Source organism: Corvus hawaiiensis, chromosome 18 (assembly GCF_020740725.1).
Source record: "Corvus hawaiiensis isolate bCorHaw1 chromosome 18, bCorHaw1.pri.cur, whole genome shotgun sequence".
NCBI lineage: Eukaryota > Metazoa > Chordata > Aves > Passeriformes > Corvidae > Corvus > Corvus hawaiiensis.
The window spans coordinates 11,709,215-11,724,882 of NC_063230.1; the positions used below are offsets into that span (position 1 = coordinate 11,709,215).

A 15,668-nucleotide genomic window follows, 5' to 3' on the forward strand; every position below is an offset into this window, starting at 1 on the left:
TAAATTTTGGAAACAGTGGGGACAATCACGACAGTGTGAAATCCTCAGCTCTCTCTCCGTTTGAGCAAGGCCGAGCCGCCGCTGTATCAATCACGACTATTTAGGTGACACGAGTTTCTTTGGAGTAATTCCCCAATTAACCATGTGGTTTTTCCTTTGTTCTGCCTGCAGCATCCTCATGTTTATAGCCCTGTAATACAGGGCAACGCTAGGATGATGGCCCCACCAGCACACGCACAGCCGGGTTTAGTATCTTCCTCTGCAACACAGTACGGTGCGCATGAACAGACACATGCTATGTATGGTAGGAAACGTTTTGTGTTATATGTAACTTTTTAAGTCCTTACTTTGTGCAGGGGATGTATTTAATCTCAGCCTTCAAACGTGGGTATCGTTCAGTAGATGTGGTTTATATTTCATAAGATGATGATGATGATGATGAGCAGAGCATTGAAAACTGAGCCAGCCTGGTTCAAATGAAAACTCAAGTGTGCTGATTTCGGTAGGATGCCAGTGACCAAGATGAGATTTCAACCTGGGAGCTGCTAAAGAATATCTGCTGAAAGAAGTTTGTTCAAGTTCTCTTGATGCTCTTGATACATCATCCCTTGTTTGTTCCTTGATTATAATTAGTACTTGTTTTATTGCAAGGTTATGACCTCAGTTTCAAACTTGACTTTAGTTCTGGCAACTAGTGAAATGCTGTCTTTATGATACTACTGGCATTATTAACAGTATGAACACTGCTGTTTAAGCAAAATAAACCATGTGTTGCTTACCTTTCTCTTTTGGTAAGTCAAGAATAAGTATATGGAACAGCTCATGTATTGCTCTGACTTGGACAATTAGTCTCTAGCATTATCAGATGGGCATTTTTCACTTACAGTGAAGTGCTGAAAATGTGGGTTACCTTGTGACAAAAGTAAAATGTTCAAGAACTTCTAAAGCATTATAAATGTATGATAAATCAAGGCCCAATTTGGAGGAAAAAAAGCTCACTGCAAAACATGCTATTGAAAGAGGTAGAGTCAAGGTTGTTTAAGGCTTGGAAATTGTCATAAAATGTCAAAACAGCAGATGGTCTCTTGAAAACATGGCATTTCAATACTTGTTATAGCATCTGAGGAAAAGTTTTATTGGGTCACGTATATTATTGACTTAGATTCTAATAAAAGATTTTCTGTACCTTTAGACATCTTTGTATGTTTTCGGGTGCTTAGTTTTACACTGCTACTTAATGGAAGTCCATGATGTGTCATGAAAACTTACAGAGAATCTGGAGTTTAGTGGGAAATTAATTCTGATTTTAAGAGGTGTCTTACCCGTCTGAAAACATCCCGACAGATCTCTGGAGTGGTTTGGTAACAGAGTTAAGAAACAAAAATAACCTTTTTTGATGCTCAGAGGAAGAGCATTTGAGCTCATTTGTGCTGAAGCTGAAATGGAAGTTACTTGTAGAGATTAATCTTTCTCTCACAGGTCTTTGCTAATTGTATTACTTTGATCTTTTCAACTCTTGTGCTTGAGGTGTCCATGTAAACAGATCTTCTGTTTGCTTTTTCGTTAGATTAAATAGAATTCCGATAAAGTGAACGATCAAAGGCTTTCAGACCTTTATTGGTGAAAACCCTCCCCTCAAATTCTAATTAAAATAAAACCAAACATGAGATAATCTGAGATTTGATTCAGAATGGTTGCATGTGACTTCCTAGCAATTTCCCATTGTTCACCATCCTTATCTTCTGTAATCAGTGGGTTTTGCAGTGTTGAAGTACAAGCCCATTGCCTTGCTTGGCTTTGATCAGATGTCTGTATAGTTTTTTTCACTGATATTCTGACTTACAACTGTTAGATCTCATTTTGTGTTGGTTTTGCAGCTTGTCTGTTGTAGATATGTGACTACCTGCCAGTGCAAACAACTAAGTTGGGTCAAACTTGAGAATTCTTTGGTATTTCCTGCCATGTAATTAAATATTACTTTCCCAAGAGCACCTAATTTAACAGAAATGGCCTGTCCTCCTGTGTTCTTTCAAGTAGCTACTTGGTGACTCTTCTAAATATTCTCCCACCTTCCAGTAAATGATGGAGTGCTTGAAATTTTTGTTACTGAAACCATTCAACCCAAGAGGATCACGAACTCCATGTGATAGACCTTTTTTAAGGGTGTGTTCTTGCCCCTGTGCAGACGTGTTTAGTGAACGTGAACTGTCTCAAAGGTACCCTTCACCTTCCAAGGTGACAGTGACACATGCAATGATTCCTGATGTTCTGCAGCACCCTCTCAATTCGCATTTTTGCAAGTCTTCCATGTGCTGAGTGCTTGAAGACCTGGCCCAGATGGACTGTGCTTCCTCAAAGTGTGTCCAGCTGTAACGTGTCCACTTCAGCTTCCATTTATCCATATGTGGGAAAAGGCAGGAATGCCAGAGGTGACCAATCTGAGCTGCTCGTGGAGCCCATTGCTAAAGAACATCATGTTGGAATTGTGCACATCTGACTGAGTGACTATAAGGAAATATCCATAACTTATGTTCTGTCTTTTGGGAATCTTAAGTTTACCCACATTTGAACTAAATATACCTGTGCACTTTGATTCTGGTCCTCCCTTAAAAATAATTTGAAAGTACAGAATAACAACTTTCTGAGAAACAACCACCGCTGCTGCTTTTGATTTTGCTCAAACAATTTCCCTTTTGGCTCTTTAAAATTGCTATCTGATTTTTTAAAAAATACATTATTACTTATTTTTAGCACTGATATCAGGATTCAGTGGGCCACGCTGCCCTTTTACTCTTCAAGGTACTGGTGCTTACTTTGAGTTATTCCTGCAAAATTCACTCAGTTTTTCTCCTGCATATGTGGTAGAGAGAAGATGTCTGCAAGAACTACTGTGCTGAGACCTGGGGGTTGGGGGGAAACTGCTTATCAAGTATTCCTAAGGTGTGAAATGTTTTCTGGTAAGATCTGAAACTGCACCTTCACTAATGGTTTGGGACGAGTTGAAAGTCTGTGGCAAATAGTAACAGCCTGGCAGCGAAGAGAAATTCCTGTCGATTTAAGGGAACCACCCTCACTGCCAAAAGTTTGGGGTTGTTTTCCTTCCTGTCTTGTGAAGAGATAGCTGAATCCAAAATACATGCAGTGACCTAATAAGCACTCTTCCATTTTAAAGAAAAGTACTTTTGTCTAATGCTGTTTAATGGGATATTCCTGCACTTCTGGGATTTCCTTGCCAGTTCACTGTGTCACAACCCCGCTGTTGACAAGACAGAGAAGCAGAGCTGCGTGGTCCCAGTAACCCCAGCTAAACACAGGACAGAGGAGTGTTCAGATCACTGGGGTATTCCCCTCACAATGGGGAAGGACAATGTCCAAACAACTTTCTTCCCAGCCAGATGATAACAATGTCTGTGACACTTCAGCTGTGGAGCCGTCCCTGTCCAGGAGAGTTTGAAATGTGACACCCTTACCTGCCACACAGCTGACCTGGAGGTGTCGTCCTTCCCCTGCTCAGCTGCACCTTGGGTTCAGAAGGTTCTGTGTCTGTCTGGCAGCTGCTGGCTCGGGGTGGCCTCCCAGTCCCTGTCCTTGGGCTGCTGGAGTTTGCTGGCCACAGTCCCAGTTTGGCTCCTGTGTCACACAAAGCCCAGACCAGGCTTCTGCTGCTGGTAGAAAATTTGGTTCCCGAGTAGAGGGTGGATCTGTCCATTCCTGTGACAATGAACTTGTGGTAGTTTTCCATGTGGCTGAATTGTTTCCTGATATCTGGAGTCCTTTGAAAAACTTAACTTTTGTGTTTAAGAACTTGTGTAAAACCAGACCTTGGTTTTGCACAGATGCGTTTCCTGTTTTTTGTGCTCTCATTCCTGTCCCTGTTCTCCCTTCCCCTTTCCCCTTCTGCATATGTTTTACTGGTCTGGTGTTGTCTCTAACTTTATCTGGTTTCTGTCTCAGCAGTAGAGTAAATTCTATTCCCCTGATAGTACAATGGTGGATATAATATAAACCTCAGAGGATTCTCCAGGGACTAAGAGTGAACCAGTCACCAAAGGTGTCTTGGAACTGTTCAGAATGGCAGTGCCATAGCTGAAAAAGCAAGGGGCCAGTTTCTGCTCTAGTGTAATTGTATTTTAACCTTCTTGTTGCAGTGAACAGTAATAGACCATGAATTGACATAAAGTTTCTTTTTGTGTTAATTAAGAACTGCAAGACCTCAGTGTCACAGTTAAGAAGGAAAGCTTACTTGAGACTTGTGTTTCATCTCCACTCATTTGTAAAACAAAATATCTAGCTCTAATAGCAGCTGAGTAAATAAAAATATCTGCATGGTTCTAGAGTCTTCAAAAAAAAATTTTAAAAAAATTAAAACTGACACTGACCTTTCCAGAAGATGGGAAGTATGCACGTGGCAAGAGGCTAATTTACCTTTCTATTTCCCAAATTCAGCATGTCCCAAAATACCATACAGCAAGGAGACAGGCCCTTCTTTCTACTTTGCCAGTGAGTTGGGTTTTTTGTACTAATTTTGATTGTACAGAAAAGCACTTTCTAAAGAACCACATGTTAAAGGAATGGGACGTGTTGAGGGAACAAGTTTCCTTGCACCAAACCAGGATGTGGAAAACGCAGGAAGGTTCCTCTCAGTGGGCAGGGGATGGAGCTTTGGGACAGATTTATATGATCACAGGAAGCTGAGTTGTCAATTCTTCAAAAATTTATTTTGAGTATAGAATAATCTCTGACTTCACTACCCAGTCTTTTCATCTGCAGCCAGAAGTGGGCTCTAAGAAATCCTTCCCTGTGAGGGTGGGGAGGCCCTGGCACAGGGTGGCCAGAGAAGCTGTGGCTGCCCCATCCCTGGAAGTGTCCAAGGCCAGGTTGGACGGGGCTTGGAGCACCCTGGGCTGGTGGAAGGTGTCCCTGCCCATGGCAGGGGGTGGAACAAAATGATCTTGAAGGTCCCTTCCCACCCAAACCACTCTGTGATTCTGTAGCCTCTGCTTAAACCTGGGGGAGCTGCATTGCTCCCTTCCATGAGCCGAACAGGATTTTTAAACCTGACAAGTTACCAGCTTCCTAAAAGGAGAAGTAACCTGGGCCTCATCCCTTTAAAAAGCTGTGGCTCGAGTTCTGAGCCCCTGGGAGGAAATAACTCGAGTTGCAGCTGAGGTGGAGGAAGTTTTCTGTAGAGCTGCTGCTGAAGGAGTGCTGGGAACAACTTGTGCTCATGGTTGTATGGCAGGGATGAGATAAGGGCTCCTTGGCAGGTGAACTTTATCAGTTCCATTCCCTGGCTCAGGTGGGGCTGTGCTGGTGCCCAGCATCACTGTAGAGGAGAGGGACTGGTGCTCTCTGGACACAGCAGCCTGATCCAGCTCGTCCACACTTACTGGGAAAGGCAGAGAACTGCAAAATACTGCCTTGTCTGCTGGTGTTCAGCAGCTGCTTTGAGGAAGCTGAGGTTTGAGAGGGGTGGTTGCAGGATGAACTCTCACCCAAGACATGGGAAAGGAGGAATTGTGGTTTCAGGGTGTTTCTGTTCTTGCTGCTGTCCTGCCGTGGCACTCGTTGCTGTGTCTGTCTGCAAGTCCGTGCAGCTCATGCCAGGCACTCTCCTGGGTTTTGGTGTTTGTTTTTTTTTTTTTTTTTGCATTAGCTCATGCAAGAGGGATGTGAGAAAAAAACCATTTGTTCTCCAAAAATCTCCTCTGGAGCAGACTTGCTGTGTTTCTTGTACCAGATTGGTTCTGCCTGAGCAGGGGCTGTAGGATGCTGAGCTGTGCTGTGTTCATGCCTCTTGGTTTGGTGCACTGAAATCTCTTCAATAACCTCGTTCCTTTCTTGGATTATCTTTGGAGTCCACTCTACCTGTGTAAAATGAGTTCTTGAAATGTTTGTGTGATGAAAGAAACATTTGCTATTTCTTTGCTTCCTACCATTCAGGTCTTTTAAATGTAGTTATCCTCACCATCTTACTGGCTCTGGCAATAGTTCTGAAGTTTGTTCACTGGTCAGTTCTTGAAAATAGGCTCTTCAGTGCATCTTTGGACTATGACCAATGCTGACCACCATTGGCACCATTGAAATTCCAGGGAAAAGACAAAATTACAAAATGACACGATGTGGTTTCACATATTCCCTTGTAGCTGGGAGTTCTGCTTGATCTCTGCTGCTGTGACCTCTTTTGATTTCAGCTCCTTCTGTGGGTTCTGTGGCTGACTACTTCTTGTTTGCTCTCAGAGAAATGGGGTGCAGTTCTGTAGAGTTGAATTCAGTAATTCAATCCATGTGATGTTTTTTTCCCATTCTGTGATTGAGTCGCTTCCCTCCCTCATGTCCCTGCCAGGTCAGTGCAGTGAAATATTTCACGTTAGAACCAATTTGGTTAGAAAGACGCAGAAGTGAAGCAGGTTAGCCCAGGCAGAGGAATTTAAGGCCTAAAAGGTGAGAAGCCCAGTGTATTTGTGCTGGAATGAGCTGAGGTGACTTGCAGCAAGATGTGTCCTTTCCTAGAGCTTTCTTGGCACGTTCTCAGATAATAGGTGGCCATTTAGAAAATGTCCAAAATACTGACAATTGGGGGAAAATGTTGGATAATGGGTTTTGGTTGGTTTTTTTCACCTCCTGTCTTGTCTTATTTGCTGTTAATTTGTGTAGTGAGCTGTTTTGATGACCAGGCAGAAATTCCTTTAAAAAATCCCAGGGAGAGTGTTTTAGTTCTGGCTGAGCAGGTGAATTTTTCATGATTTTTACAAGATTCCTTTGACAATCCTGCTGGTCTCAGAGATTTCATTGGCTTGGCAGGAATTACTTGCACTAACTAAACATGAGAAACCATTTACACTGCTGGAGTCTGAACTCTGGTTTTGAACTGGGAATGCATTTCAGACCTGCTGAGTTGTTCTTGGTTTGTGTGCAGGGACTGGCCAGGATGCAGAGAAGTGCCCAGATAACATTTTTTGAAAGGCACTTTTAATATTACTATTAAAACATAATTTGCAGCAGCATCTGAAGTGATTTTAAGCTCTACAAGTTTGGTCATTAGGGTGATCTGTTAAAGACAAAATGAAGGAGAGGAGAAACTAGAGAAATAAATATTCTTCAGTATAAAAAAATCCAGTGCTTCAAATCCAAAGCTATGGATAAAATATTAGGTGGTTTTGGAAGAGCTGCCATTATGACAAAAACTTGATCCTCCCCCTGCTTTATATCTATTCTTTAGGGTGCTATTCCTTGGTTTTACTGGTGTCTAAAGAGAGAAATTCCTTATTGTGAAGTTTTAGTGTAGAAATATCTGCTTCAGAATAACTGAGTTTATTATTCTCTAGGCCATAAAGGACCAAAAGATGAATTGCACAAATGGTTTAAGGGAGTCCCACATTATTTTGGGGGCTCTTAACAAGTGATGTGGGAAGCCTTGAATATCTTACAACTTGGAATTAAATTTCACCTACATTTTAAAGCCTCTTGAATGGAGTTGGAGTTAATTTGTAGTCAGGCTTGCCAGCTCTGTGGCTGAGGCACTGGGAGGATTGCTGGTCTCACGTGCCCTTTGGCAAGCAAGTGATCCCTCCTTCCATTTATTTCTATTACTTTGACAAAGATAATAACTTCTGACCTTCTTCAGAGTGTGTACAATAATGAGGCTGAGAAGTTTTCCTCCTGTAGAAAGCCATAAACTTGGTACTGTAAAAATGATCAGTGTTGCCATTGATAATTTTGATGTTTTCAGAGGAGGAATGTCTGAAAGTCAAGTAGGATGCTGCTGCAAAATACATTTTAGTAGTGATACAAAAAAAGCCCCCAAAAACTTGGATTTAAAGCGTAACAAAACGCTGTGGCAGAAGATCCTGCTGGTTTTGACAGTGAGCTTAGAAAACATTGAGGTGGTTTTGAAACCCTCCCCTCAGTCAGAAAGACTCAGAGTGTACAACTGTGCTTGCACACATGGATAAGAACGTTAGGATCAGCTCCAGGCTGCAGGAATTTAGTTCATCTGCATTAATAGCCTGAAACTGCTCATCACTGCGAGGCCATTTGCTCAGTGAAGATTTAATGGAGCTTGCCAGGGATTAGGTTAAATGTGGCAGGCAGTTATTTTCTAAAGCAGGAACCTGTACGGGGGAGAAAAACCTCAATCAGGCAAAAAGATCCTGGCTCACTGTATTCTGGTGAGTTGGAATGTGGTAGAACTTGGATTTGTAAGGTTTATAGCAAACCAGACTGGAGGAAAACTGCAGTGGCAATCAAGTTCTCATATAATACCAACCCCATTAAAAAAACCCTATAACCTGCTAGATACTCATCAGTAATTAACTTCAGAGTGCACCAAAACAAATAAGGAACAGTCAAAGGAAATATTGAGGAGCAGGTTGATAGTTTTCTTTGGCTGTTTGCTTTTTTAGGACTGTAGTCAGCAAAACTCTCCTTGATCTTGTGGGCTGTGACATCAGAGGGATTAACACATGTTGTCACACACAGGAGTAGCTGCAAACACAGCCTGCTTGTTGCACAAGACCTAAAAGAAATAGGGGAAACATCCTCATTTTTAGAGTCCTTCTTTCCTGTTGCATGCTTTGTGTTTAAAGGAAGACTCGTTGTCATTATGGCTTTTCATACTTGCTTAGATTCCCTCAAAAATTTAAAAAAAAAAATAGGATTTAGTGTGGCCCATTTGGAGCAGGGGCAGAGCAGGATCCAAGAAGGAACTTGGTGTTTGTTGTTGGAGACTGGCACAGCTGTAGCAACAGATGTGGCTTCACTGGGGTGAAAGTTTTCTGTTGTTCAGTTTCTTCCTTTTTGGGAATTTTGTACCTTATTTGCTACTGTTTCAAGGAATGAAGAATTCCGTGGCAGTGTTGGGAAATTCACAGGATGGTGGTGATCCAGAACAGATTGGCCTCGAGGGCAGAGGCAAAATGGGTTATTTTAGCCCAAGAAAGTGGCTTCAGCAAAAATTTGATGCTCGAGCAGCCTCAGTTTTCTCAGCTGTGATGTTTATTTACTCTGGAGCACACAGGCAGAGTTTGTGCTTCCCTCTGACTGTTCTGTGAGCAATTTCCAGAAGAGTAGCATGGTGAGGTTAGCCAGGTATAAGGCCAAAGAATTTTTTTTGGATGGTGGAAATAAAAATGGCTCATAACACCTTTGAAAAGTATATCTCAGGAAATCCTAAATTGTATGAAAATTATAAATTTGATCTTTGAAACTGGTCTGTTTGACAAAACAAAAGATGAAATACTGCTTTTCTCTATGTAGTATCTGTTACATTGTCAGGTTAGGGAAGATGAACTGTCTAATTATGGTTGTTTATAGATTTTCCTGCCAAACCAAACTACACAAAAGCAAGGTAAGATCCTCAGCTATTTGCAAGATAAATACATATATATATATATATATATATATTTTTTTTTTTTTTTTAGAAGGGGGAGGGAATATATTTACTGAGTGTTTGAGTTGTAGTGAAATCTTCAAGTGCAGGTGGTGACTTGATAGAGGTGCACGTCCTGTACCTGGTGTTAAATATTCCTCTTTTTCATCCTAGTTTCCACTGGCTCACTTGCTCAGCAGTATGCCCACCCTAATGCTACCCTGCATCCGCATCCTCCGCATCCTCAGCCTTCTGCCACCCCAACTGGCCAGCAGCAAAGCCAACATGCTGGAAGCCACCCTGCTCCAAGCCCCGTGCAGGTAACACAACCCAGGGACTGAGCAGCTTTAAATTGTGTTTAATTGCATTTAAGGGATTGCAGCTGACTGGTGCTTGATGTTGATATATTGATTTCTTTGAGAGGAAAAAGGGTAGGATGGAGCAGAGTCCAACTATTCATTTCTCTCTGGTCACATGGGATGGGGGATGTTTCAATTTAAGGATTATGGAAGGATCATAATTGTGTCAGTGCTTTCATATGAGTGAAGTGGAAATAGCAGATAAATGCTGAGAAGTGTTTGATTGTATTTTGTCAAAGCAGTTGAAAACAAAGTGGTCCTTGGGGTAGTGCTGCATTCCTTAGCTCCCTCCTGAGAATAACTCTGGGTGCAGCTCTGAGGCAGTCCCAGCTCCAGCTTCTCCATGGTTTTACCTGGGGGATAGTGCTGCATTCCTTAGCTCCCTCCTGGGAATAACTCTGGCTGCAGCTGTGAGGCAGTCCCAGCACCAGTTTACCTGGCAGTCTGAGTTCTGTTTGCCAGCAGAAGCTGAGCCTGGTGGGGTTGTGTAGAGTTTCCCCATGAACACAAGCGTGGCCATCCTTAGACACAGATTTGGAACTGAGAGCAGTTTCCCACTCCTTTCTCCTTCATGTGTGTAATCCCTCAGCCCTAACCTCAATGATCTCTTGTGTTTTCTTGCAGCACCACCAGCACCAGGCTGCCCAGGCCCTGCACCTGGCCAACCCCCAGCAGCAGTCGGCGATTTACCACGCAGGTCTAGCTCCAACCCCTCCTTCCATGACGCCAGGCTCCAACACGCAGTCTCCACAAAACAATTTTCCTACAGCACAACAAACAGTCTTCACCATTCATCCCTCCCATGTTCAACCTGCATATACCAATCCGCCACACATGGCCCATGTCCCCCAGGTAAACACAGTTTAACAACCTTCAAGACTAAATGTCTTAATGCCACAAAGTTAGGACAGTCGGGCCTGCTGAAGTGATTGCCAATCTGTCACCTCTCAGCACAGACTTACCTGTTGTTGTTATTTAGGTTTCTGTCTGTACATTGCCTTTATTTAGAATTTGACAAGGTGTATTTGGACCTCAGCTTCCAACACCTAGTGCATCTGCAACTGTAGTTTAATGAAGACATCTTAAGCTGGCACTGCTACTGAAATAAATTGAGCTCTCTTCCCAGTTCCTGGCTCCCATCCTTGTCCCTGCCCCACCACTCTGCTCACAGAACTGCTTGGCCGTGGAGCAGACCAGAAGAATGATTCAGCTGAAATGTGCTGAATCCCTTTTTAAGCTGTTTCTTGGTCAAATAGGTTCCCTGCTCAGTCAGGTGCCTGATCCCAGGAAGAGCTGGCATACAGAAAGTTTGGAGGTGGGAGCTGAGTGCAGAAAGGCTGAGTTTCTGCTTTTGGTGGCAGTTTCAGGCTCTGCATCGTAGACAAATTTATACAAATACATCCAGAAAAGGACATGACAGGATTTCCTGGGATTAGCAAGGCAGTGCAGGGAGAGAGGAGAGAGTTAAGGTGACTGCAGGACAATCCTTGCAGAAAGAAGTCTCGGTGTGTGTGTGTGGGGTGTGTGTGTGTGGTTCTAAATGAACTGCTTATGCTGAAGATCCCCAAAGACTGTTGGGCAACCTAAAACAACAGTCTTTGCTTCAGAATCAGAAACCCACTTCTCTTAACTGCTCTCTTGTGGTCAGCTCCCTGAGAAAAAGGATTTGGGGAAGGGAAGCACATGATAGATTAATCAAGAGCTCCGTGGAAAGCAGTGTGACAGAGATTTTCTGATGTTTACTAAATCTCCTGGATTTAGTGTCCTTTCTCGAGGAATGGGCAGTTCAATCAGTAATTTTTCTGCACAATTTCTTCTTCAGACCATGAACTTGGTGGCTGGCTTCTGCCTTCTCATACAGGTTAACAGTAGTTTGGGATAAGGTGACTATCTGTGATTAGGGATATTAATCTCACAGGTGTCCAGTCCCTTGCAGAATTCTGATAAAATCTTTGCTTTGGTCCTTGGGACAGTCAGTTAAGTCAATAAATCAATAGTTCTTTAGGAATCCTTTTACTGATGTTGAGTTTTTAGCTTTTTGATTCTCTCTTAGGCTTTTGATTTCTCTGCTTTTTTGAGGGAGGATAAGGAGAGGATGGCCAAAGCTGACAATTGCTGTGGCGTCTTGGCATGTCCTCCCCTTCTCTGGTTTCTGCCAGAAACAAGACTCCTGCTCTGCTCTGGTGTGAAGGCACTGCTGTCAATGCCTGGGTTGTGTTTAGAGTTTCTCAGAGGGGTCTTGGCTTAGTGGCACGTCCAGTGCTGTGATTTGAAACATGAAATATTTGCTTGAAGGCCATCAAGGGGTAAAGCTGTGCCTGAATTGTGCCCTGGCCAGGCCAGGGAAGCAGAATGTGACCATTGCCTTCCTTTCTGTGTGCCAAGCACTTAACCAAATTAAACAAATCAGATGCAACTTTGAGTCAGAAATGACTGCTCAGGCAGGATTTTTAGCAATCACAGACAAAGCCTGCCTTGCCCTTGATTTTTAACTTGTGCAGTCTCTTCTGTAATTTTTTTAGAATGAAAGCTGCAATTTGTGATATTTACACGAAACTAATTGACTTTCCTAATGAAGTAGTTCCCTCAAAAATCTCTAGTGAAGGAATAACTACAGTTCTGTCAGAAATTTTAAATGCATGTAATTATTCCATCGTGGGGAAACTAATCACTGGATTTAATAGTTTTTTAGCAGCCTCATTCCCAGCTTCTAAACACAATTGTGAAATACCACGTGGTAAGAATTTCAGTTAGGCCAACGCAGGGGATCAATCCAATTTCCCTTCAGGTTATCAGATGAATCTTGAGCTGGTAGATATCTCACTTGAGAACCAGTACTTTAAAATTCATTACAGAGAGCTGTCAGCTGCCAATTTGCAAAGTGTTTGAGCCACAGCAGAAAAATTTTATCCACTGTGTGTATTGACTCCAGCTGCTCTATGAATAGCTGCTTTATAATGATGGCTTCTACAATAGCATGTTTGTCAAAGTCAACGTGGAGCCAGTCCTGGGAGGTATTTCTGTTCCACAGCCTGATCTCCTAAACGTTTTTTAGAGCAAGAGTGAGATTTGAATTGCAGTTCCTGCCTTTAAAGGCTTCTGGGGTGCTACTAACACGTGCAAGTCTGATCAAAGAGTTTGGGGAATGTCTGTGATGAGTCAAGTAACCCTTTTTGTCTTGAAGAAATAAAATTCTAGCCACTACCTGCTATCTGTCTTTACTGGCATGGGAGACCTGTGAGGCTGCAGTTCTGGGATATGGTAGAAGGACAAAGCAAACCTTAGGTACAAATGATGGCGTTTTGGGGCTTTTTTCCCCAAGAGAAATCCACTGAGAGCTCTGAGTTCCTTTGTGCTTTTAAGAAATTAATGTTTGCTAGGTTTTTAAATAGAAAAAAAAAAAAAAAAGGATGACCTCTAGAGACATGAACTGCTCTGAGCTAAAGAACCCACCAAGCTCCTGAACTTGTTTGCCAGAGGTGATCAGCCATGGGAAGGATTAATCTCCTTTTCCACTGAGATTTAGCCCTGATTGCTCAGATTACACAAGAACTGCGATGAGCTGAACTGGAAGCAGAACAAAGCTGCCCTGAGAGTGTAAAGGGATGAAATCACTCATGTCAGAAGGACTTGGCTGAGCACTGTGTGGGCACAGGTCACTGGAGAGGACAGGGAGGTTCCCAGGGCAGGGAGCCAGGAGAGAACGTGGGGTTGTGCAAGGAGAGAGCTGGGGAAGGGATGCCAGACTCCCAGTGCCTGTGAAGTTCCTATCTGTACCCTCTAGGAAGTGCTTTGATGTAGGTGACTAACAGAAATGTTTGGAAGATTTGTTGCTGAATTGTTTTTTTTATTTTTAATACCCCCCTATTTAACGCTGGCAAAATGGCTAAAATTGAGAATGTGACTCAGAGCCAGCAGTAAAGACTTGAGCCCTTTTTTTAATTATTATTTTTCCTTTTTGTTGTTGTTATTTTTTTTTTGTGTGTGTTACAACCTCTTCCTTAACCCCTAACCTAGTTTAAAAAAAAAAAATGGAGAGTAACCCTCCGGATTTGCAGCCGGAGCAAACTTTTGCCAGTCATGTGGCCAGGAGTTGCTGCCTCCTTGTGACCATGATACTAAAGAGCTCTTTGTTTCAGGCTCATGTACAGTCAGGAATGGTTCCTTCTCACCCAACTGCCCATGCTCCAATGATGCTAATGACGACACAGCCTCCCGGTGGTCCCCAAGCCGCCCTCGCTCAAAGTGCACTACAGCCCATTCCAGTCTCGACAACAACACATTTCCCCTATATGACCCACCCTTCAGGTGAGGAGTGTGTGCCCGGGAGACCTGCACCCTAACTGAGCCAGGTCGGAGTAGTAACAACTGGGAGAAACCAGATTTTGGGGAAAAAAAAAAAAAAGACAAAAAAAACCCAACCAGCCTTAAGATGTCCTTGTATTTCGCAGCTGCGCTTTGGCAGCCTAGAGGAGCGTAGGTTTAGCTGGTGAGATGTACCTAATTCAGGGAATATTCTGCTTTTTCTCTAGCTGGAGTAGAGAAAAGGAAAAGTGTGAGACGTTGGCACTGTGGGACTGAGTTTTGCAGGTGTTGCCGTGGATTTGCCGTGGGGGATGGACTGTGTGTAGCTTATAATGATCGGAGGTTTTATTAAATCTTGATGATTTCACAGGAGTGAAATGTTGTGTGGGGGTAGGGCTGCTGATAAAGTGACAACTGAAATCTAAACTTTAATTCAGAGTAACATTCTGCAGCTTTGCTTTGGGGGAAAAGTAGGAGTTGTGTGACTTCTTTCCGCTTTAAATTTAACCTTATTTAGGCTTCTTTGATTATTCGAGTTCAAACAGCCTCTGAACTTCTGTAGTGATGTAGTTTTACCTGATGTTTCTTGGGGAATGTGTAAGCAGAACAAAGCTGCTTTCTGAGGGCTTAGGAAGGGAAAAAAAAAAACAAAACCATCCCAAGGACATCTTGATGTGCAGGGTTTTGTTTTGTTCTCTAAGAAAATAAAAGCAAAAAAAAAAAGAGGAAAAAAAAGAAAAATAAAAGAAAGTTGAGCTCAGTAGTTGTCCTGTGACCACTTTACTAGCAAACTGTTGTGTGGCTTGCCAATTTATTATTTACATTTGAACTTTTTTTTTACAGTACAAGCCCACCACCAACAGCAGTTGTAAGGCTCATCTGGAATAACTGAAAGGCTGGATACCTTTTGTAGGCCAAATACCCTCCTTCTACTGCTTCTGCCAACTGGAAGCACAGAAAACTAGAATTTCATTTTATTTTGTTTAAAAAAAAAAAAATTTTTTTTTTTTTTTTGATTTCTTGTAACATCCACTAGGAATGCTAACAGTTCATCTTGCAGTGGGAGAGATTCGGACTGAGTAGAGGCATTTAGGAACTTGTGGGCTATTCCATAATTCCATGCACTGTATCTGAGTCCTGCAAGTGCCCCAACTCTGCTTGCTGAAAACTGGAAGTTATTTATTTTTTAATGACCCTTCAAAGTTATGAACTCGTCAGCTAGCAAAAGAAGTAACAAGAGTGATTCTTGCTGCTATTATCACTAAAAATCAAGACTTGGAGATCCCTTTTACTTCTAACTAAACTTGAAACAGGTTCAGTAAAAAAAAAAAAAAATTCTAATCGTCAAACGGATGAGTTATTATTTATAAATCACGTTTGATGAGATAATCACTATCGTGAGACAGTGATGTAACTTTTAAGTTAAGAAAACTTTTACTTTGTAGATAATATAAAATAAAAACTTAAAAAAAAAATTAAAAAATAAAAAAAGTTTTAAAAACTGACCCTCCTCGGTGTTTGTGTGGTGATTTATGAGTCTCTTCCCGTACAGGCTTCTCCAGCTCTGATCCTCACTGGAGCCAAGGTTTGCCCTGAGTCTGTTGGGTGCTGCTGCTGCAGGGGCATTGCAGAAA

At 42.4% G+C, this 15,668-nt stretch overlaps 1 protein-coding gene across 14 annotated transcripts in view; it reads left to right on the forward strand.

Annotated features, from left to right (window-relative positions):
- Positions 1-15,539, forward strand: part of ATXN2 (ataxin 2) — a 49,574-nt gene extending 34,035 nt beyond the window's left edge. For 8 of the 14 annotated variants that reach the window (XM_048322993.1, XM_048322995.1, XM_048323004.1 and 5 more), the window contains 5 exons: positions 172-304; positions 4,447-4,500; positions 9,545-9,690; positions 10,354-10,581; positions 13,869-14,119. In XM_048322993.1, the coding sequence (XP_048178950.1) occupies positions 172-304; positions 4,447-4,500; positions 9,545-9,690; positions 10,354-10,581; positions 13,869-14,072 (765 nt within the window). In that variant the 3' untranslated portion in view covers positions 14,073-14,119. Of the gene's footprint in view, positions 1-171; positions 305-4,446; positions 4,501-9,544; positions 9,691-10,353; positions 10,582-13,868; positions 14,120-14,877 lie in introns of those variants that run through there. The other 6 variants (XM_048322994.1, XM_048322996.1, XM_048322998.1 and 3 more) reach the window with 5 other exon arrangements.
- Positions 15,540-15,668: the final 129 nt, after the last annotated feature.